Source organism: Xiphophorus hellerii, chromosome 12, assembly GCF_003331165.1.
Source record: "Xiphophorus hellerii strain 12219 chromosome 12, Xiphophorus_hellerii-4.1, whole genome shotgun sequence".
Lineage (NCBI taxonomy): Eukaryota > Metazoa > Chordata > Actinopteri > Cyprinodontiformes > Poeciliidae > Xiphophorus > Xiphophorus hellerii.
The window spans coordinates 29,704,951-29,729,009 of record NC_045683.1 but is presented as its reverse complement, the minus strand read 5'-3'; the positions used below and the strand labels follow the sequence as shown (position 1 = coordinate 29,729,009).

The window sequence follows — 24,059 nt, the reverse complement described above, 5'->3', positions numbered from 1 at the left end:
CTTCTTGTTGGACAATTTTTTCTGCTGCTTCACCTTGCCGGCTTTTTTTTCAAAAACTTTACCCTGGAAAAAAAAATAAACAACAAACAGAAAAACACATGTTGAAATAGGTTTCACTACTTGGCACTCATCAATATCTGTTACAGGGATGCAAGTTATCGAATGAGATCATCTAAAGTTGATTCATCTTATTTGTGAACTAACAGTTAATTGACAAATGGGCATGCATTTTCTTAAAAATCAAGAGTTTTCTGAGGCTCACCGTCTTTCCATAACATAAAGGGCAAAATTTATGATGAATTTTTAAAAAAACAAAACACACACATTACATTTTAACCTTTTTGTGTCAGCTGTATTAAGGACTGACTGAATAAACAGAGAATTATTTTCTAACATGACAAAATCTTAGGTTTTTGTTTTGTTATATTCAAAAAGAACACATCTCTTAAGTTGCTAAATAAAAACATAGAAGGTGAAAAAAATAAGATATGTGAACAGATGTTCATACAGACATACAGCCTGTGGTTGACGGAATGTTTTTGCTTCATGAAGTGCTCTAACTCACCACAGCCCTCAAAATCAACTTTGAATATTAGAATCATGTTTTGTTTTTTTTTTTCCATCATGCCACAAGTTTTCTCTGTTATGAACCCCAGCTTTCTGTCATCGCATTCTAGTATTCGCAGCACATTCATAATTTTCGAATGAGAAGTTAATGAGTCTTCATCATGCAGCATGGTGAACCTATTGAGCTTGTTGGGTGTTTATATTTCTAAACAGAAACACAAAGTGCATTTTTCATAGGGATCACCAGACTCTGTTTGGACCGTTTCTCTTTCTCGTTTTGGTATGGCCCCGCCATCCTTGTTTCTGTATCAACCGGTTCCACTTAAGGATCTCCAGCAGCACCCTCTGCTGGATGGCAGCCAAACTACAACATTATTTAATAGATTTTAAATCATTTTAATATAATAAACCATTAATTCATCTATTAATTGTTTGCATTCCTAATCTGCTTCCAAGCTCACAAGTGAGTGTGCTCGTCTTCATTTTCACTGCCTTCAGCCATTACGACGCACTGACTGGCTATTAGCCTGAAAAAACAAAAAAAGAACTCCATGAGGAGAAAGTTTTTTCAGGCATCTTGTGCCTTTAGTATCCAATAAACTTCTTACTAACGCAGGCTCACACCACTGAGGTCAATAACACGGACACGATGTTCCCACAATGCACTGCTGCTCTGTGTACACAGTTGAGCGTTTTTCCAGCGGGATAAAAAAGCAGATGCGATCACAGTGGGGATTTATTTATATTCAAGAGGCACACTGTCACATCACGCGGGTCAGGAACGGACAAACAAGGACAGGATAGTTCTCCAGCATAAAATCGGCCTCGACTGACACTTTGCAGAGACAGCTGCTGGATAACTGATCTCCTTTGAGGCCTATGCATCCAACATCAGGAGCTCCATCTATGACTTGCTTTATACTTTGTGCTGATTTTATTCTAGACTTGTCCATACACGTCTGAGAGAGAGGTTGAGAGAGCCTTTTATAAAGCTTTATTTGTTTTGCGCTACGCTTGAGAGAGGACAGATAATGGAGTTAAGTACAGCGCTGTGAAAAACCATTTGGCCCCCATGGAGATTTATGGTCTCCGTGGGGACAACAGATCAGCTCCTATCATAAACAGACAGAACGTATCTGAGGCATGTCTGAACACCAACGGGGAGTCAGATCGGATCGAACCACAGTAAGACAACAAACTGTAAAACCGAAAGTTTCTTAAGATCCGCTTCAGCAGTTTGTTGGAAACCAAATGTCACACCGCCTTGCAAAAGTATTCATACCCCAGAAACTTCCTGTTGCATTACTTTGACATTTAGTTGGGGTTTTAAGTGAGGGACCAAAACAGAGTAGAGTAGAATTGAAAAGTAGAAGGAAAAGAAATGAATCACGTTTTTCAAAATTTACCGATAAAAATCAGATAAGTTTAGCCTTGCTGAGTCTTTGTAGAACCGCCTTTCATTGCCAGTGATTGGGACACGTATCTGCCAAACACCCCGACCGAGAGCATCCGCGTACAGCTATTTAAAAAGCTTGCTACAAAAGGGTTTAGTTTTACTGCGAACATGTTTTAACACGTGAACATGCTTTAATCTGAACCGTCCCACCGTAGCTCTCACAGTATTTAAGGTCATTGTTCTGCTGGAAGGTGAATCTCCACCCCTGTCTAAAGTCCACTGCAGCCTACAAAAGGTTTCATATCATTTTTGCCTTATATTTAACTCCACGTATCAACTCTGATAAGCTTTCCTCCCACTGCTGAAGAAAAAATAAACATTTCCACAGCATGATGCTAAAACCACGTGGTTTGATAGTGGCGCTGGCCTGCAGACTGAGGTTTATGGTTGTTTGCAGGGTTTCCAACTGCAAACAAAACTTCAAGTTCTTTTTCAACAGCGACTTACTTCTTGAAATTCTTCCCTGAGAGGGCAGTGCCTCCCATGGCTGCAGCCTCAGTCACCCGTCATGTTTGCTCTTTTAGGGTTCCTTTGGACTGAAATATCAATTTCTCCCCGGGGGGACTAAGAAAAGTATTATTATTCTTCCATATATGCAGGCATGGACTGATGCATGGTAGGTTTAAAATGTCCCAAAGCAAGTAATAATAATAGTAACAATATTAGATATAATAGATGTTATTTCTAATGGCCTTTATATCTTGAGATCTCAAAGGTCTACATGTTATTATGTTGAAGCTCCATATTGTTCCCAAAAAAATCTACTATAACTTTGTAACTTTCATGTACTCCACCATTGTTTATATCCATAAAAGTCCCAAAATATTAACTCATTTGATAATGGGTTTTTGAATTTTATATTAAATATAATGTATGCAAAACATGCTTACATTATGTTCCTCCCAGCCCCCCCAAAAAGAAAGAAAAAAAAAAAATCCAAGGCCCTGGGCTCCTGTCCCTGTAAAGCCTTTCTAAAATCTGGCACAGGGTAGCAGAGTAAAGGGGCTGAATACCAATACAATCTTAACTATCTTCAGCTTTCTTGAGGCTCGTGCTTGTAACACAACAAAACGTAAAAATACTGACTTTTGCAAGTCCCCAACGGCGTGAATCAGAATCGTACGTGTGTGTTTTAAGCTTAAATTTCTGCCTTCCGCTTTCTTCCTGCCGTTTTGGTGTTCTGTGAGCTCAAACCCAGAGTGTCCAGTAACACAGAAGCAGCGGGGCAATGTGGGAATGATGTGACCTGCCTGTCGACCCCCGGACGTAGGCTGGCCTCGTGGCACGTCCTGGAACCTCTGCGCCGTACCCAGGGAGACCAGCCTGCTTCATTCATCTTAGCAAACAATAGGAAATACCTTTCTAAACATAGCACCGTTTTTACACAGTCAGGATGTAAATTGTACATTTGTTTTCCAGCCCAGCTCCACCTACGACATATTTATAGGCATCGATATTGCACCTTAATTACTCCCATGAGCAATTTACTTCTGACAAAAAAAGAACTTTCATAAGCGGCCCAAACGACGGTGTGGCAGCCATGATGGGTTTTCCAGTTTGGACGGCGCCTCCAGCAGCTACCTTCTCCAGCAGATCCTCGGCCTGCTGCTCCAGGTCGTTCAGTTTGCCGGATCGCTCGTCGGCTTTTTTCATGTTGACCAGCATGATGTCCTTCACCTGCTCCACATCCTCCTGCGTCTGCTGCAGGCGGCTCTTCCCGTCCTCCTGGAACGTAGAGACAGATGGGAATTGAATGTCATTTAGAACAGCGTTTAGGTCGGTGCGACAGTGATAATGGGTGTTTGTGGCAGGATTGGGATCATAAACAAGCCATGACGCTCCTTATGTTTTGGGGTAAACGAAGGATTTGGCATTATGGCTGGAAGCCACTCAGCTCTGCTGTGAAAGTCAGCTTCAGGACTCGCACCCTTTCCTTTTCTCACATTTGTCTGTGTTGCATGCGTTTCTAAAAACAGATTTGAACATTTATGTCGTTCAAGATCGACACAAGGTATCATGTACTCACAGGCAGAACACAGCTATTTAGGAAGACGTGGAAATGTTTGTAGTATCTAAAGTTTTTCAGTCCATCAATATTCAAACCATTGGTTGATAGTCAGGAATTGTTCACCACTATCTGAGTTCCAGATTAGGGGTATACATCAACTTGAAATTTCAGAGATTTCTAAGTACTTTAAATACCTTTTGAAAACATTTTTCGTTAGAAATACTTTTTCCCCAACAGATAAGGAAGCCTTAAAGAATTCAAACAAGAAGCTGTTAGACGTGAAGCTAAAATGAAGGCAGACTTCCAGGCTGATGACGAACAGAGCAATCTAGAAAAAACAACAGGATATTTCAAGAAGAGGTTTCACCTCAGAGTTATTTGTTTCCTGCCTGCTTTCTCCTTCACATTTGCCCTCTGAGCCGTGACAGGAAAGCACAATCTGACGAGGTAACAGGAAGAGGAAACCAGCAGTCAGAGAAGCACACTGACACACTCAGCATCTGACTGTGACTCTCGTGTTAACCAACACGCTCCACTTCCAGCCTCTCCTCTGGCTGAAGAGTCCAGTTAAACCAGACAAATGTGCTTCTCATCAGAATCTGCTGCCGAGTGATGTTGTGATGTTTATCTGCTTCTATCTCCTGTCATGAGCGGTGACCAGCAATGGCGTGCGTTTAATGCTCAATCGTTCTCAACACAGGAACTGCTGCCCAGACCTTCCTTCCCTCACTCCCTTCCTGATAACTGGCAGAACCAGTTTTAACTTTGTGTCTTAAGGATGGAGTCATAACCGTCACACAGGATGGGCAACGGGAACTAGAGCTTTAGAGCTACTAGACAGGCTTTTATAATATCAGACTCATATATAGTTTGTTACCTAAGAAGTCTATTCGTTTTTGTCGTTTCATTGTAAATCATTACATAAACGTAGATAAAAAAGAAACTGAAATGCCTCCATGCTCATATGGCCCTGCTGACATCACAGAAGGCTTAATGCATTTACATTTTCCTTTTCGTTCCCTGTTGATTTTCCAGCTTTTAATCACATTTCATTACTTAGCGATCAGAAAGGGACATTGGTTTGGTAAGATGTATGCAGCGCCACTGTACTTTCATGCAACTATTTAAGGTGATACAAGCAGAATATAGAATATAATAATGGTGATTAGTCACCGAAACCAATCCGGTATGAACAAAATTAAACAAAAAAAAATACCCTGCTGACTATTAATGTAACCTGTGGTGAATGTATTTGAGGTCAACCTATTGCTTTTAAATTAATTTAAGAAATTTTACAGGTTTAATTTTAGACACATATAAATAGCTAGCTAGCTTTTCTAAAGCTAGATACCTAGCTAGCAAAAGGCATATTAGGAGCTAGTTAGATATAGACACAACCGGCTGAGGTTATTGGTGCCAAGTTGATCCGATCTGAAAAGTTCAGGGTAATTTGATTTCTTCTCACATTCAAGTTCCAACTGTAGAAGCTAATGAAACACCAGCATCGGCACTTTTCCTGCCTCACTGTCGCCTGTTGGGAGTTCTCAGAAAAATAAAAAATAAAAATAAAACTCGACCACAGCGCCACTCTTTCAGATGAAGCAAAAATCAATTTTTTGCTTGAAGGTTTAAAATTTCAGCCTGCCGCTGCTCCAAATCAATTCTTCTGTCAAATAATTTGGATAAAAATTCTCCTGAGTACCATAACAAGAAACCACAGTGTGGAAACCAGTCATATCACAGTCGCATAAAGGAGATGCTATGCTACCAAATGGTTTCTCATGCCTCTTGTGATGTCATCAGCTCAAATTCGCACACTGGCATATGAAGCAGCTTTCCACTGTAACAAATCGGGTTATTGCATTTTAATTTGGAAATAAATGAAGAAATAGATTCGGCTGACTTCATCGGGTCTTGTTTCTTTCACCAGTCCACACTACTTTAACAGCTTTGCCCACCGCATAGAAAGCGTTGGAAGATATTCTAAAAAGCATTTTATAAAAATAAACTTTCCTTCCAGTCTTATCTCCTTGGTAAATCCAAGCTGTTTTTTTCCCCTTTAGTCAAGCTACCTAACCTTAGCCAGGCATTCACTTACCATGTTTGTCGGTTCGCAGTCTGCGTTGGGAGTCAGAGCTGTCACCGCGTTCAGAGCATTTAAAGGTCGACTAATGTCAAATTTATAAAAACAGGAAACGCAGCATACTCGTCCTGCGATTTGGAGGGAACGACTGAACAGAAAAAAGAAAAAAAAGTAAGAGAAACGCCCCGAATCGTGGCTTTTTCTTTGCTCGCTTTCCGCAAAGTGTGACTTTTCTCCCCCCCCGTCAAAACTTTCGCTTCTCTCAGCTGCTGCTTGACGTCTCCGCTGCCATATGAGGCGTTCACGGTGTTCCCGGAAATTTGCCACTTAGAGGAATTTCCGGTCTACCTCGTTCTCCTCTGCCTCTCTTCTATATGAACTCAAGCGCTGAACTTAAATAGCCTTTCAGTCGCTGCCATCTCAAGTTACAACAAAGCAAAGGTACACGCCCCGACACGTTCTGTAAAAAAAAAATAATTAAAAAAATCGGTTTTGCTGCGTTTTGAAAAGCATTAACAACACATTATTAGCGTAATAGATGAGATGTACGCATTAACAGAGTTTATCTCAAAGTAACACAACACAACATAAATGTATCCTGCAACATGTTTTCTAATGAGAACACTAAGATATACGACACTACAAGGAATTAAATTAAACTTAGATGACAACATAAGAGCAAGACTGCGATTAAAATACATAAGTTAATACATCACAGAATACTCTGATGAAATATATATTAATAATAAAACGAAGTAATTATCCACATTACAATATTGTTTTTTAGAATATATTTTATAAAGATCTCCAACCAAGATCTCGTCTAGCAACAGGTTTTCGGTCCAGTGACATTGAGCTGCTGAGCAATCAGTTAGTATGTGTACTAATTTTTGTGGCGTTGACAAGTGTGTGTGTGCGTGTGTGTGTGTGTGTGGTGGTGGTGGGGGTACACAGAGTCACCTGGGAGAGCAAAGGTTGGGAAACCCTGACAGTAACAATTCAACCAGTTCAAGAAATTTAACTTGAGGAATATAAACTGAATTTTCTTTTATTATTTAAAGATCAGTGGATTTTTATTATTATTAAGTGTTTTATGAAGATATTCCAGGAACCTTTTACTTTTTGAGGTTTTCCTTCAGATTGAAGAATCTCTCAAAGGCTATTCTCCAGCTTGTGATGCCACCGTCCGTATATGGCAGAGTGGAAAGTTTTCACCGCTGCCAAGGACAACAATGTGAGCTTTTCTACACACAGTTCTGCCGTGCTTGCGGAAAAAGGATACAGATATAACTGTTTTTTTCTGTAAAAAAAAAATAAAAAAAATTTGAATACATAATTATTTAAAAACAAATAACATTTAAAGGGGGCAGTATTATGTAAAATCGACTTTTTGGAGCTTTACATCATGTTGTAATGTTACTCCCTCATCAAAAACATTCCTGGAGTGTTGCCTTGATTCTTTCACATATGACTGAATGTATGAGCTTCTTCTCAGCGAAACGCCGAGAAAAGGTTAATAGAGGAGCCATGTTGTGACGACTTCCTGAAGGCGGAGTTTCAGAATGTGCAGGTGCTTCTTAAAGAGACACAGGCCCAATTTCAAGGCGTTAAATTACGAAGTCAAATTTTTTTATTTTAAGTCACATTTGATATGTACAATGTTTTTTTTTACAAAAACTGGAGTTAACATAATTACTTGATTGTGGCATTATGAGGATGGAAAACACACAATACCACCACTTTAAAATTCTACTTATCTGCTGGAGACCTTGTACTTAATAAAATTTCATATTTTCAACCAAAACCCTAAATGCCAGTGACTGGTGACTGACAAGTGCTGCCGAATAAATAACATAAGGAACATGATGCGTGTCTAAAACAGAGTGAAAACAACATCTGAACACGTTTTAAACTATTGTAGCAGATTTTTGCTCAGTGTGGATGTCTGCTCTTATAACGAAGCCACTCGATGAGTTAACATCTGTAGCCACTGAACATGTGATGTCATAAAAGCCCCACCAGCCTGAAACTACTCCCCTGAAAGAACTGAAACCTCGATGCCTCCATCAGCAGAAGCAGCTGGATGCGTTTTTTTTTTTTTTTCTCTTTTATCTCCTTCATGCAGCTGGAGCACCAGACCTCCAAGACGGCCTGCGACTCATTGTCTGGCACGCCGTCCCCGTCTTCACGGCACCAAACACGTCCCGAAGTTATCTTGCTCAGTCAGCCTTCAGAGACTCGCAGCACAAAACTGGGAGCCATTAGGTCATTTTAGGGTGTTGCCCCCCCCACACACACATACGGGCCATGCACGTTGTGAATAAGAGAACTGCAAGTCCTCCCAGTGAAACATTCATCTGATAGCCCCACTGGGACCGTCACCGGGTCTGTTTTAACCCCGTGGTGCACCTCTGGTTCTGTTTTTGTTCCTTTTTCTAAATGACATGAAGCCTTCATATCTGATCAGATTTTATTCTCTGCAGTTCATTTTTTCCACACTAAAAGTCACCACAGTATTTTTTTGTCCCCCCCTTCACCAATTTTTTTTCAATTACAGCTTCTGTGATGAAAGTTTTCCTCTCGAGACAAAAACAACAACAGGGAAGTAATGTAACAGAGTTGCACATAAATCTTTTCTATGGCCTGTTTTTTGTTTACGTGGAGGTCAAAAAAAAATGAAATGCTATGCATGAGCGGTCACTGTGTATAGAACTTAATGCCGAGTGCTTGCTCAATAGTCTGTATACATTTTGAAAAGCGAGACTTATGGAGGCCTTGAGTCCTCGACGCGGCCGTCGCGGGTTCGACTCCCGGACCCGACGACATTTGCCGCATGTCTTCCCCCCTCTCCTTCCCTGTTTCCTGTCAGCCTACTGTCATATAAGGGACACTAGAGCCCACAAAAGACCCCCTGGAGGGGTAACAAACAAACAAAAAAAAAAAGCGAGACTTTTTTTTATTTTTAATTAGGAGCACACAACACAACTCTGCTATATTTCATCCTCATCACTCTCAGCGGGACTTACAAATCCAACAGTTCAAAGAGCAGCAATAAGAAAACATGACGCGCTTCCCACATCAGAGCTGCTGCTTCTGCTTGAATATACAGAACACCATTACATTCCAAACGTCCATATTACACAAGACGAAGATGATTGGTTGTTTTTCTCGGTTTGATAAGCCAAGCATATAAATGTGTACAAAATAACGGGAGATCAACATCATCATTCACACAAATGACCCTTCTAAAAGGCAAATGATTTACAATTAGGTGCAGCAGCAGAACAATATTCATAACCAACATGCACATTCTTTGTAAGTGAAGCATTACCTGATTTGTAATTAGTCTGTTGACACTAATATTAAACAATCAAAGAGGAAGAGAAAAGTAAATGAAGTCCCAAGATAATTTATGAATTGAATGTTTTGACTCTCATCCTACTTGTTTCTTTTATTTTTTTTTCTGTTTAGAGGTTCTGATTAATCCAGGGTGGGTGGCGATTGGGATGTTGTGTTTATCATCCGTTTTCCAGGACGTGTACAGGAGAGGAACGCGTCAAGGTTCGGAACGGAGGAAAACCAGGAATCCGGGTTGAGAGGAGGATCCACGAAGATTCTCAGATCCAGGAACACCAACGCTCACCGCAGGGAATCACAGAACCCACGACCAGAGGAGATGCTAATGTTTACCACGACCAGAGGAGATGCTAATGTTTACCACGACCAGAGGAGATGCTAATGTTTACCACGACCAGAGGAGATCAGGTCAAGAAGGAACATCTACCAGATTCTTTAATGCAGCCAGCCTGATGAGGTGCAGATTTACAGATTTACACAACAGAGCAGCCAGGCGAGGAAAAAACGCCCGGAGCATCCGGGATATGGAAAAATATTTCCTTTTCATCTCGTCCTGTACAGTGGTCTGTACAGGACGAGATGGCATTTGTATTTCTTCGGAATATTGCACACAATTGTGTTCATGAAAGCTATTAACGATGATCCACTTTTCTAAAATGTACATTTTGACAACATACTTTTGAGAAAAAGGAAGTGGGGTAACACGTTTTCCTTTCACACATAGAAAGAGGACACTTCCTGTTTTGTGTCGAATTTGTGAAAAGATCAAAATCCCCCCCGAGTTTGTTTGCTCAGTGAAAGCAAAAGCTTCCGGGTTCAACAGCCCTGAGTAGATAACTCAAAACAAAACCCATCAGAGACCGGTTTGTCTTGTTGCTGGTCAAATGTCACGTCATGTAACGCTGAACAGGAACGATTATAGGAACAGACAACAGAAAGCTACAGAAACAGAGAAAACCAAAGTAAAAGTGGGAGAGATAAGGAGAAGTTTAATATTCGTAATAAAGAAATTTTTTTTTAAATCACGTGAAAAACCTTTCAAGAATAATCACGTACAACTCCATGTTGATTTTAAGAAACACATTGCAGGCAATGATCAGATGGAAAAATGTGGTTTATGGCTGCGGTGCTATTCTTATGTAATCAATATAATAGATGGTGGTGATGTGATTCTGTGTGTATTAATATCATATGTACATGAAGTAAGGATCGTTAAAGGAGGCTGATCGAGGCATCGGGGAAGAAAAAAAAAAAGTACTGAACTGAAACAGAAACAAAGACTTGAAGGTATTTACCAGCATAGCAAGGCGCTTGGAGTTGCAAAACATCGTCCCAAAACCTTGCAAGGTGCAAATCGAGGAAGTCACGTCCACCGATGGTCATTATACAGCCCTGGAATTATCAAACGACGAGGGGAGAAGAATTCAGCTCGAGTTTCTCGGAAGGAAGATTGGGAGCAGAGATTCCAATCTAGACTTTTATTTGCAGGGTTTAGGGGGGAAGACGATCCCCAGACTGACCAGAGAGTTTCGCTGGAGCCACAGGACAAGCCCTCGAATTTGAACTTCACTCCCAAGATTTTGCTCAAATAAGATTCTCTATTTTTTTTGGTGACAAGATTTCCCCTTCCCATCATGTCTTGGTTCCGATCCACCAATCAAGAGCGGTCTTACTGTAAAGATCCAGCTACTTGGGTATGAAATTCTCTCTCTGTGCCTTTGCGAAAAGATTTTCACATCCAGAAGTAATCACAGCCTTGGGATAGATTTTGAATAGTTTTCACACTTGGTGATTCTAAAGTTGTAATCAGATTCTTTTTCTCTGCTGAAAACTTCAGCCAGTTGATGTGTTGAATATGCAGAGATGTGCGACTCTGCATATTTTGGCACCGTATCGCTGATTGCACTACCAATAACAATGTTGATACTTTTTATTATTTAGGTCATTTTTAAGGTGTTTCAGTGGGGTTTTTTTTTCCATTGACTTATTTTACTCAAACGGAATTTGGTAAAAAGTTTACAGGTGTGTACAAAATATTTTAATGTCATATTAACTTGAGGCTATATATTTATAAAAATGGTAAAAAAAAAAAATTAAAAAAAATTAAGTTTCCCAAATACACAGCGCAAAAAAAGAAAAGAAAAAAAAGAATGAGATAAAGATATATTTTATTTTCTAATTCATGGGTGCTCTGTCCCTTTTGATGCCGCCCTGGGCAACAGCCCATATCATAAACTGTAACTGCTGGCACAAACCACGATAGTAACTTCATTGTATTAAACTTTAAACCATGTCAGAATGTGCGGCCAGCTACTGATTTAAATCCTCTATGAGATTTCGTCAGAACAGACTGGAAGCGTTGTTCTGGGAAAAGCTGCACTCACACAAAGGTTGCGTTTAGTATGTCGATCCCTCCTCCGTCCTCGTTGCCGCTCATTGCTGGTCGACTCAGCCTGGCAGTGGGAGCGAGGGCCGATTTCCCATCAGGAACAATCGGGCCTTTTGTTACTCAAGAGGCCGCCGCTCTGAAAAGCCGTCACGCATCTTTGTCATGGGGACAAATTCCCGTAAATCCGCTCGCCGTTTCCACGCACGACGAGGCGCCATATTGATGAGTCCAAACAGGAGAGGCGAGCGTGTTGCTGCATGAGGTTTGATCAGACAAAAAAAATAAAAACACACACACACACACCTAAATATTTAAACAGTTTGATCATTTCTATTTATGCCTAAAGATGAGAGTAGAAGCACATATCGTATGCCCGTTTATTCAAAATGCTCTGGGTCGATTATTAAAACTAAAATGCAATAAATCTGTGTTCTGGAGAAGCTTTCGGTTCCACTCAGCCTCTTGAGAAAGTTTGTGTGAGCCGTGCAGGCATTCTGGCAGCCAGCCTCGCCAGCTGACTCCAATTTTCTTCATACCCACTTATTTCTCCTTGTTGCATTCTTTCACATTTAGGGTTCAAACTGCACTGACTCCATTTGGCTGTAAAAATTTTACATAATTTTTTTATAACTCTAAAAGCTACACAACAACACCCCCCACCCCCCAAAAATGGGGGTGTTTTAAAAATGTCAACGAAACACAGAAAAATAAAAAACAGTGTTTCTATGTGTATTTGTGAACAAGAGCTAATGAGAGGCATGAGGAAGAACTAGTTCCTCTCAAGTCAGAGAACTGATTTGCTGTCTCCACCTTGTGGAAAATCAACAAACAGCGGAGGTATTCATCTACGTGCCTGATCATAAACTACCGGAGTTTGTATTTCACATCCACCGTCTTCCTCCTACAATCCAAAAATATGATGTTACTGTTAACATCATATTTAATGTTAAATATGGTCTTAATGGTCTTAAAGTGGTCTCTCTAACTGTCCTTAGGTGTGTGAGTGTGTGTAGATGGATGTTTGTCCTGTACCTCTGTGTTGTACTGTAACAGACTGGCAACCTGTCCAGGGTTACCCCACCTCTCACCCCATACGTACATAAATACAGACTCAATTTACACAGCACCCATGGACCAATAAGTTGTAGGTTACTCAAACTGAAATATTTCCAACTATAGATTTTAGTTTAGTTCAGTTGAAATTGTCTAAATCTCTAAAGCTTAGCACCAACAAATAATCCCCAATTTCCTTAATTTTGGCTGTAAAAGCTGTAAAATCCCACTGCACCTCCTCCTGATTAATCAATCCTCCTGATCTGATTGAATGCCATCACAGCCATTCAATCAAAAATGCCTGTGATGGCATTTTGATCGAATTTTATTGTCTTATTCGTTGTCGTTTTTTTGTGAACATGTAAAGTTCGAAACTATGCACATTGCACCTTTTTCTGTCACTTCAGAGAGGCTGTGTCAACACGACAATGAAAAAAATGGTTGCCATGGATGGTGAACCTAATCTGAATGACGACATTAACTACGTGCAGATTATTTTTGTTTCATTTTGGTCATATCTGGTTGGTTTCCACGGATACCAACCTCCAGGATATGCCACAAATACCCATCGTCACCGCTTTTTTTTTTTTTCCTTTGGTGCTTTTATATTGCACCAACCTGGAAGCTGTTCCAAATGGCAATAAATTCTCACCTAGTTCTACGTTCCAGGAGGACGGGAAGAGCCGCCTGCAGCAGACGCAGGAGGAGGTGGAGCAGGTGAAGGACATCATGACGGACAACATGGAAAAAGCCGACGAGCGATCCGGCAAACTGAACGACCTGGAGCAGCAGGCCGAGGATCTGCTGGAGAAGGTAGCTGCTGGAGGCGCCGTCCAAACTGGAAAACCCATCATGGCTGCCAACACCGTCGTTCGGGCCGCTTATGAAAGTTCTTTTTTTGTCAGAAGTAAATTCGCCATGGGAGTAATCCTGTGTAATAGTTATGTGTATTTACATGAATTGATTGTGCAAAAATGGTGCTACGTTGAGAAAGGTGTTTCCTATTGTTAGCTAACGACAGAAAACTCAAGTTTCTAAGAAAATGCCCGCTTATCAATGAATTGTTAGTTCATAAATCAACTGAATCAACTGTAGATGACTCACATCCTTATAACAGATATTGAAAAGTACCAAGTAATGGAACCTATTTCAACATGAGTTTTTCTGTCCGCAGAGTAAAGTTTTTGAAAAAACAACCAGGACGTTGAAGCAGCAGAAAGAAATATCCAACAAGAACAAGTGTGGTGGCAGGACTCATCATTTTGGGACTTGTCATCGTTGTTATTGTAAAATTTGCAATATAGCATAAAAAGCAAAAGCTTCCTGGCAGCTGAAAGAGAACAACAAATGAGCTGAAGGACAGTTGATCCTGAACAGCAGAAACGACTCTGCTGCAAGATGATACAAAATAAATTTTGTTCTATGAAAAAAAAAGGTGTGGTTTCATCTCCTGCATACTGTAAAGCACAGGTGTCAAACTCCAGTCCCTGGAGGAACACCGCCCTGCAACGTTTAGATGAGCCTCTGCTGCACCACCTGAAGAGAATAATTAAGACTCTGGAAAACTGATCTACACAAGGAGGAGGTAATGAAGCCATTTCATTCCAGTGTTTTGTACCTGTGGCTCATCTAAAATCTGCAGAACACAGCGGCCCGTGAGGACTGGAGTTTGAGACCCCTGCTGTAAAGAATCCTGCAACTGAAGAAACATGTTGACTGGTGAAAGCCGTCATCGGCCTGTTTTATCATTTTAATAATGTTGGACTTTCTACGAAGAAGGCCGCTTTATGGCCTCACGACATGGCATTCATCTCTCACAGCGGAGTGTTTTTTCTTTACGTCTCTCTCTGTGCGCGCTCTCAAACTTCCAACTAACATCACGTAGTGCCCTCTGGTGGCGCAAAACCGCTACTACACGCAAAACGTTATCTTGACGTTTTGGCTAACCTCCTAGTTAAAGTACAGATTAAATAATGAAACTGTTGCTTATAACAATAGAATAAACATAGTGGGGTTGGTGGCTGTCCACATTTTACCAATAGCCCTTAAAATTAACATTTGCCACGATGAGATGCTTTCAGAAAGAGGATGCATTAAAACTTTTAAGCACTGAGAGGCAGTCACACTATTTCCTATCCTGCCATGTATGTTGAGACAATGACATACATGTTGAAACTCATATGAGGTTCCCCTAAATGGTCAAACACTTAGCTTAGTAGCTGAATTAGTCAAATTATTGTCACACTGCAGTACGCTCATGTGAGAGAATCTTCACCGACGCAGACAGAGTCTTTGCATGGTCTGGCATGTGATTAGGTAAAGTTATTATTGAATCATTGCGGTGACGTGTGTAGTGCTGGTGTGAGCCTCATTGAAGGGACAACAATATGAATTATTGACAAAATTTGGACAAAGTTTAAAGGTGTCCACAAAATATTTAAATAATTTCTTTCTTAACATGATGAACAGAAACATGAAAAAAAAGACGTGTGCATTTTTTCTAAAATAAAGTGCAAAAAAAAAAAAAGATCGGAGCAAATCAAAGCAAAATGTTTTCTTTAAAGTTGGATTTGAGAAACAACAACAAAAAATTTCAAGCGGGAATTTGAAACTAAAGTTTTGATCGCAAATCAATCCGATACTGATACCGACTTAGTATCAAGATTATGGATATTTCGGATCGATCTGATCACCTCTTCTATGCAGTGTTTTCTAAACAACTGAACATAACAGTGTCTTGATTGTGTAATAAAATGGCTGGAAAATACATAACGCCACCTGCTTTAAATTGACTGAATAGCAACATGACTACAATACAGTGATTAATACTATCAACTAATTTGTCAATTCTATTTTATTTTGTTGCGAAATAAACAGCAAATCATTCCTTTTTACCTTTTTGTTTATTACACAATAAATGTAGTGAGAAAAATACAGTTTACTACACATCAGAATTTGTCCAAATCTTTGCCACTCAGTATAATGCGTCCATAATCTCATGCTGTCTCATCACGATGTTTGTGTTGATGTGTGTTCAGGGCTTGGAGGTGGGCGTGGCTACAGGAGCCGTCAGGGTCATTCTCAATTGAACCTGACGGCCAGCAGGACGATGGCGACGACGACGATGAGGACGATCACGACCACGGCTGCCATCCGCTTGACGTTCTTCCACCAGTAGGAGCGAGACACTTTCTCAGTTGTACGGCGGAAATTATAAGCCTGAGCAGAGGAAATAACAAAAACAAACAAACAAAAAACAAGCGATTCGTGTGATTCTTGGAAGGATGAGGATGTGCTTTGTGAAGGAAGGTGTGTTTGAAACAGAGACGAGGAAAAAAAGTCCCATTGGAATCTGTGGAGAGCGCTAGGACCTTAGAATTCAAGCATGTTTACAGCAGATGCTTTTCACCTCTTAATCTGTTTTTGCCTTTTTTTACCCCCCCAGGGGCGCTGCTGGGCATCTTGGGCCCCCTGTCAAAAAATTAGATTGGGCCCCCCCTGCGCAGCTGCTGTTACAATTCTTTGAGTCTATTTGACCCATAAAAAGCATCACAATTTTAAAGGCTTGCAACTTGCTTTCTTTGGTTCAATACTGATACTAGCCCAATATTTACTGCTCATGAATTTAACACCCAACAGTCCACATACAGTATGCAAGTAGGTTGCTTAATTTTATTCTATTGGAAAAAATGACTGAAATGTCTCTCCCCACGAGCAACAATAGACAGCAACGTGCAAAATACATATAAAGCAATCAAGACTTCTCAAAAAATGTTGTTGTTGCATTTTATTCAAGCTGCAGTATATAACTTTAATAAAAAATATGTTTTCTCCATATTTGCCACCACGTCGTGACAGTTTGTTATGAGACAGATAATCTGTGAAAACCATCAATCTTCTACACCTCGTTCCTCAATTACTATTGCTGGCTAAAGTAATGCAACGTTACGACCAAAATAACCAATCAGAACCAGGAGGAGGATCTTAGTGCTGTCAATCAACTTCATTCACTCACTGCTAAATGTGCTAATGGTGGAAAAACAACTTATCATTACAGGAAATGGTTTATCTGCCGTCATTGGTAGCTATGCTAACTAGACTGAGCATTCACAACAGGCTATGCTAGCTGCAGCATAGCACAGAGCGAGGGGGAGGAAGGGTGAGCAGTCACATGAGATTGTGATTGACAGCAGTAAAACTCTCCTGCCACTGACTGGCACTTTGAGAAGGCAGAGAAAATAGATTTTTCACAGATTATCTCTCGTACCATACTGTCACAACATGACAGTTTTAACAAATATGTGAAAAAAACATTTATATAAAAGTGACATACTGCAGCTTTAATTTCACTTAGGAGAGGCTGGTCAGGAGGGACGTGGGATAGAGCTGCTGCTGACTGTCTCATCTGTTGCTACGTGTGGTAAAAGGTACAAGGGACAGGTTAAATATATCAATATGATGGTAATTTTTTTTCTTTAATTCATTAAATGCTAGTGAAAAGGAGACAAACAGTGGTCTGTAGCTAAGCTAACTATGCTAAATGGTTGATAATCTCTCACAGTCTACCCTCCTCTCTTGGAGAAAAACTGGGTTCAAAAACACAGTGTGATTAATTTTGTAATTGACAGGGCACCAATATTTTTTAATTTCTATGAACAAAAAATAAATAAATAAATTGTGGCGGGCCCCCTGTCGGTCAGAGGCCCTTGGAATTGTCATAACTGTCCCCCCCCTATACGGTGCCCCGGCCCCCCTCACTTCAATATTTTGCATTATCAAACAATTCAAATTCAAAATTCAATTAAAAATGTGCTAATTATCCTAAAGAGGTAAAATAATACACAAAGATAGCCAGGGTTAAATACAGAAATTAGTTGTCATGTTTTATTTTAGGTGATTAGCTATTCTTATTGCTTTGTTGCCTTTTTAAGACCTTTTTTATTAAATATTTGATTGTGCTACTGTTAGGTATTTGACTCATCCTTGTATTTAACTTGTGCAGGTCGAGCTGTTGGAAATGTACTAGATAAATAAATATTGGCATTAAATTGTAATACTTCTGAATGTAAAACGGAATGTGAGCTGTAGGTAATGAATGTGAATGTGAGTGGTGTCCATTAACTTGATTAGGACTGAAGCTCATCAGTGATGTCTGGCAGCTACATGACCCCGACCGCACAGAGGAGCATCTGATCAGACGACGGAGAGCTGTCGGGTTAATGAGCTCATTCTCTTCGCGAGCTGCGATAACGCCCGACTGAAAGGCACCTAATTAAAAGTTTGGTGGAGCAGATGAAAAAGGCCGAAACGTCATTTATTATTTTTAGCTCCTCGAATGCATCTTGCTAAACTGGCTTGGCTGTTGACTTTCACTGCGATCGCAGAGTTTTTCTTTTTAAATGTTCTTATGAAAGAAAGAGTCCCAAATCTTCCGTTCGGTTTTAGGAAGATCTACGTGTGACTGAAGACACTGACCCTGTCTTTCAGATACTCAGACACTTCCATGAGGTTATCCAGATTTTCTTCTCGGCGGAGGAGGTCTTCCAAATTTTTCTTCATGATCTCCTTCACTTCATCGATCTGCCTGGACAGGTCACTGGTCTTGTCTTTCATCTGCTGTCCGTCACCTTTTCCTTCCATCTCCTGTGATGGTGGACAGAGAGACAGCAGACAGCTGAAACTACGTTTGTGGAAATCATTATTATTATTATTATTATGACAACGTCAAATTACCGCATGCAGTGACAGTCTTAAAAAACTTGATTTCCTGTCTTCATGCCATCATGCCTAAATTTGCCATCATCTATAGAAGCACATTTACTTACCTTTCATTGGGAGTAGTTACATAATTATATAACACACAGTTAAAATTACAATTATTTTTTTTACCCTTATCGTCAGCTCAAAGGTAAACTCCTTTTTTTGGGGGGGGGGGGAGGGGATATTAAATTTGATTGGATGCCCTGAAATAGCTAAGTGTGACAAAAAGCAATGCCAAAACAAATGTTTATATAAAGAACCAGGGAGCCTTAAAAAAACCAAAAAACCAAAAAACAAACAACAACTAAAGAATCCCAAAACAAAAAATATTACAACTTTCACAAGTTTGGAGGAGAAGTCATAGAAGTTAGAGAAATTGTTCCAAATTTGGTAAAATGTATTTCTTTGTATATTCAGAGTATCCACTACCTATCTGGGAATGTAAGGTCAGTGTTCAGGTTGCCTCTTCAAGCATTTGACATGCTGAGGTAGGTAAATCTTTATAAATGCAGTATGAGATTGCATAATGCTAAAAACCAGTTCCCTGTTCTACGGGTTATAGAGTCTTGGCTCTTGACTGGATAGAAACGATTACTTCCTGGAGGCCAGGTTTGACATTTTACCCAATTGCTAATGTTGACGCATGTAATGTGCCAGTTCGACGCTGTGAAGCTTACTGAAAATTGCCTGCACTGTCAACAACCATCCTCCACTCTGAAGAGAGAAGAGCCGTGCCAAACGATAATTTAATATTTGGAAGAGCGGCCAACGCGGACTGAGCGGCTTTGTTCACTTCCTCCGCTGCCATTGCTAGAATACAATTCTAAAACAGCACAGAAAACTGACGTCATTGTTCACAATTTCTCCAGTTCTGTGACTGACCCGGCTGAAAATCTAGAGGGGAATCAAAGTGAATGGGAGAAAGCCCAGACGAAGAGAGATTTAAATCGACCCGAACAGTGTGAGAAGGCAACAATCAGGCTAACATTTCAGGAGCATTAAAGTAAATTCTCTAGCTGTGCCACATATGTGCTGCAGCCTGACCTACCTACATATCGAAGTGTGAATGCTAACGTATCTGATGTGCTAAAGCCTGGATTTACCAGGCTGTGCACTGAAAACAATGTTTCTGCCCCGTGTCTTACAAGCGTTGCTGCTCCAGCGCTCATTACAACAGTTGTTAATTGATCCGATATTGAGTCTCAAATGAGTCTCAGTGGTAAGAGAAAAAGTAGAGCGCACTGTAAAACATTGGATCTCTATGCCAAATGACACCATGTGCCTAAAATAACAGCAGCTTTTTTTCCACTTTTATGCTTATTCCCTCTCAGCAGCAGCTGTTTTGGAGGTGGGAAGCTCTCAGGAGAAAACAAATCTGCAGTGAAATCACCTGGCAGCCTCTGAACGCTGTGGCTCTGTAGATGTCAAGAGAGGGATTTATTTTATATTAGTCAGCCACTTGGAGGCAGCACTGAGCTTCAGTTTGACCACAGGGAAAGCAGGTGTTTAAAGAAATACAGATAATATGCAGTAACTTCTGAGAAGCTGAGTGAAAACTTGAATGTTTTCTCTCTCTGTGTGTGTGTGTGGGTGTGTGTATTATTAGGAGATGTCAAGTTTGACACTACTAAAAAAAATCTGCCTTCTTGAACGAAGTGTTTCATTTGAAAGAAACCACCCATTAGAGAGAGAAAAAAAATCTCACAGTAATGAAGAGTTACCAACTCATCCTAAAACAAGATTTTTCACCATCTCTAACGGATTAGAGCAGAGCGAGGTTACTTTTCTACTTGATCAGAAAAATAACCTTTTAATCTGAGGGTGTTAAATTTGTCCAAATCGCTTATCGTGGCTGAGAGACAAACTCAAAAATAAGAAACGATGCTAACAACAATAAATATTTCAAACAAAGAGCAAAGTGTCCAGTTTTACCATTCAGTTCATTTTAACGTTCAACCGCCATAGACTTCATATATCCTAATAACATTAAGTGTTATCGGTCAGAGTTGGTGGTGGCAGGCACTCCTGCCAGACTTAATCTATGCAGTCCAGGAGGTTTTTTCCCCACATGAAGAACGTTTTACTGTAAAATCTGTTTCCTGTTGGGGGGAAAAAAAGTCACACCCAAAGGAACGAGAACGAAAAGTTGGGATATCGCAGTAGTTTGAGCTCAAATGTCATTTTCTATTCATCCTAAAACACGAACAAAAACTCAGCGTCCTCCATCACTTTTTAAAAGCCGAAAATGATGCTGAGTTGGTGGATGTTTGTCACCAGCTGCTCACATTCTCAGTGTTTTTACTTCACAAATAGATCTGTTGCAGATGATGGCTCTCACAACAGACAAAAATATAGAAATGAGTGCATAAAATAATTCTTTAGAGCAATAAAAAAAAAAAAACAATCTTAAAAGTGCAACAACGTGTGCAGTTTCTTTAGGATTTAAAAAGAAATATTAGTATTTTAAATGTAAGTTTGTAAAATAACAATTGAAGAAATGATCAATGAACAGAGACATTACGGGAACATTTTTGTCTTCAATAAAGAATCTGCCTATTGCCTATTAAAAATCGACAGCTTTTCTGACAAGTGTGGTGCCTTAATCTAGAGAAATATTTATAAAACAAAAACTTTAAAAACTCTGCTGTTCTAAAAACATCGAAAGGTTTAATACTTACTACGGCTGTCATTGTCTCTGGCTCTGCTCTCTGTTGAAATGACTGTAAAGATCCTCTGATGTGTCTGGACCTTCCTGGAAAGCAGGTTTGTTTTTAGATGATCCTTTTCCTCATTCATTTGGATATGTGGATTATGACTCAGACGAATACCCGGAAAAATAACGAGTTATTAGGAAGGATGAATATAAGATATTTAAAATCAGTTTAATAAAAGAAATACTGCATTAATCCCACACGAGATTAGTACAGTATTTATGCAACTCTCGCAGAACTCTCAGGAACTCTTTCACACTCATTTGTCTCAACAGGAGTTCTCATGTAATTTCTTGATTTAATGAAGAATCCATCTGTTCTCCATGGGGTCTACAGAAGTTCCCAGACCTTTTTTCCATCAGGTTGTTGAGCCTTTTTAGATCCATGGCTCTGATGCTGTTGCCCCAGTAGATGAGGGTAGAAGAGAGGACACTCAGACCACAGCAGGACTTCCCTAAAAAAAAAAAAAGGACAAAAGACCAGTTACATTCTCCCTCATTAACTTTAATTTATGCAAATTAGATGCAAACCTCAAACAGATAATATGGTATATTTGTCTTCGGTGAATGCTAATTTTAAGGCCTAATGTAATTAAAAGGTAAACTTTAGCCATCATTTACACACTAATAGAATACAAAACCAATTCTTTTCAGCCAAAATAAAAGTTCTGGAGAGTGGATTTAAGAGTTCAAAAAGTGAGTCTACCTACAGTCCTGCTTTTCCTTATCAGTTTTATATCAATAGGCCAATAGACAGGGGGTGCGGATATTGGCAGGCTCCGAAATTAAAACGCATCCCCTCTTATATTAATAGACTGAACAGTTATTGGTGATATCAAATGTTCTACATAATGGCCCTCTGCTTTCTCTTGCGTTAAGCTATTATGGTGTTAAAAGAAAAAGCGGGGAAGAACATTTTCATCAGACACCGACTGTAATGTCTCAATAAAGGTGTCAAAACCGTATTTATTTCAATTCGTCTGAGAAATAAAACCCACCGTTTTAGGGCTACATGGTTAAGAAACATGGTAATGTTACAAATACCTTTAAAAGTTGCCTCTTCGGTCATATTTCAGTCCGTTATCTCAATAGACCCTTTTCACAGTGACGTCAGACAATGGCCGCCATAACTCAAAACTGGGTATCTTTACTTCCGGTGTGATTTTGCCTTGGGAACCAAGCTGAAAACTTCCCGCATTCTCATAATCTTAAGGATATAATAAAAGGTAAGTTTAATAATAACAGCATTTAAGTGTTAGATAGTTGTTACTAATCATTGTAAATTCACCATTCTCTATCTGTGTATAAAATAAACAGCCTCCGATCGGAGAGTAAACCACCTAGCAGCAGCTTTAGCCACATTTAGGAAAAATATACTCTCTGTCAGCGCTGTAACGTTTAGAGGTTCACTTTATGTGTTTTATAAAACAGTGTTTACGTGCTAGATAACCGTTATAAGTCATTGTCAATTTACCATTCTCCAACTGTATTCAAAGGAACCAGCTTCCGATCATGAGTAAACCAGCTAGCAGCAGCTTTAGCCACAGTTAGGAAACATATACACGGCCGCCTGTCAGCGCTGTAACGTTAGAGGTTCACTTTTTTATTTTTTATAAGTTTAGAAAAAACAAGACAAAAGCCACAAATAACAGTTGGGCTTGACGATATTTCTGTTTTTCCAGCAACAAAATGCGCATCTCCATGCACTGTTCATGTTTCTGTCACTGCTAACTGTCACAGAGTCTCTCCCAAAGACGCAAAGAAGGAATAAAAATAAATACACAAGAAAATATTAATGTGCAATGATTTGGATAAATAACTTTAATCTGATTACTGGATTTGAAATACGAACTCGTTAGATTATTCGTTACCGAAAAAGTGGTCCGATTAAAGGCATTACAAAGCAGCGGCGGCACCGGACATCTCTGCTTATAACAAACAAATCCCTATTTTATGGGATGAGTGGCAACTCCAGTCTATAATTTAATAATCTGATCAAGATTAGAGCCTAAAACGTTATAGTTCAAAAACAGTAAAAAGTTCTGGTTAAGGAACAGTTATGTCACGTAGTTAGCTAGCTAACAAAATTCACTAATGCTAAGCTAACGGTTACGCAAAACAAAAATACCTACCTTCATAGTCAAACAGGTATTGTTCGGTGAAGAATTTGTAGCCTTTGTCTAATTTAGATTTTTTTGTCAGAGAGAACTGGTTTGCAAATCGTGATATATCTTCAAATCTTATTTTAGGCAAATGTTTTAGAGACTGTGTAAACTCCATGCTCCGGTGATCTGTCTGATCAACATATGCTGTCAGATTTATACCTCTCTCTCTCTATATATATATATATATATATATATATATATATGACATATATATATATATGAAATAGACAACTTTATCATTACTTACTATGTACACCGGAACTAAGGATACACAGCTTCGAGCCAAAACGGAAGTTGTGTGACGTCATGTGAAAAGGGTCTTAGCGACGCGCGTTCCCGCGACAAGGGCATGCAATTCTCGGCAGGAACGCGTTTCTCAGCATAACACCTGTCACGTACGCGTGCATGCGGAACCAGAAAGGTTGAGCTAGCTTCGGAACACCGGCGCCGCTACCCGGTCGCCATCTTCAGGCAAGACGGTGAACAACAAACAAGTACCAAACAACCAGGC

General features: G+C 39.8%; 2 protein-coding genes across 4 annotated transcripts; one reads left to right on the top strand and one right to left on the bottom strand.

Moving 5' to 3' along the window:
* Positions 1-9,083: 9,083 nt before the first annotated feature.
* Positions 9,084-14,490, top strand: LOC116729932 (vesicle-associated membrane protein 5-like). Of its 3 annotated transcripts, none has more exons than XM_032578832.1 (3): positions 9,084-9,879; positions 13,586-13,726; positions 14,088-14,490. In XM_032578832.1, exons 1-3 carry the CDS (start codon positions 9,847-9,849, stop codon positions 14,220-14,222), a joined length of 309 nt encoding a protein of 102 aa, XP_032434723.1. In that variant the 5' UTR covers positions 9,084-9,846; the 3' UTR covers positions 14,223-14,490. The 3 variants fall into 3 exon arrangements, with proteins under 3 accessions (XP_032434723.1, XP_032434722.1, XP_032434721.1); XM_032578831.1 differs by lacking the exon at positions 9,084-9,879 and adding an exon at positions 9,888-11,165; XM_032578830.1 differs by lacking the exon at positions 9,084-9,879 and adding an exon at positions 9,888-11,165 and having other exon boundaries at positions 13,583-13,726.
* Positions 14,491-15,452: 962 nt separating this feature from the next.
* Positions 15,453-21,586, bottom strand: LOC116729245 (vesicle-associated membrane protein 8-like). Its single transcript, XM_032577638.1, has 3 exons — positions 21,352-21,586; positions 18,389-18,556; positions 15,453-16,132 (listed from the first exon to the last, which is right to left on the bottom strand). The coding sequence occupies exons 1-3, from the start codon at positions 21,361-21,363 to the stop codon at positions 15,995-15,997; spliced, it is 318 nt and encodes a 105-aa protein (XP_032433529.1). The 5' UTR covers positions 21,364-21,586; the 3' UTR covers positions 15,453-15,994.
* Between the last annotated feature and the right edge of the window lie 2,473 nt (positions 21,587-24,059).

Excerpts from the sequence above, each read along its gene's own strand:
- LOC116729245 (XM_032577638.1), bottom strand. Across the intron at positions 16,133-18,388 it reads CTGAGTATCTGAAAGACAGG|GCTTATAATTTCCGCCGTAC; the intron begins GTCAGTGTCTTC and ends TCCTCTGCTCAG.
- LOC116729932 (XM_032578830.1), top strand. The coding sequence starts at position 11,106 with ATGTCTTGGTTCCGATCCACCAATCAAGAGCGGTCTTACTGTAAAGAT. Across the intron at positions 11,166-13,582 it reads GTAAAGATCCAGCTACTTGG|GAGGACGGGAAGAGCCGCCT; the intron begins GTATGAAATTCT and ends TCTACGTTCCAG. Across the intron at positions 13,727-14,087 it reads CCGAGGATCTGCTGGAGAAG|AGTAAAGTTTTTGAAAAAAC; the intron begins GTAGCTGCTGGA and ends TTCTGTCCGCAG.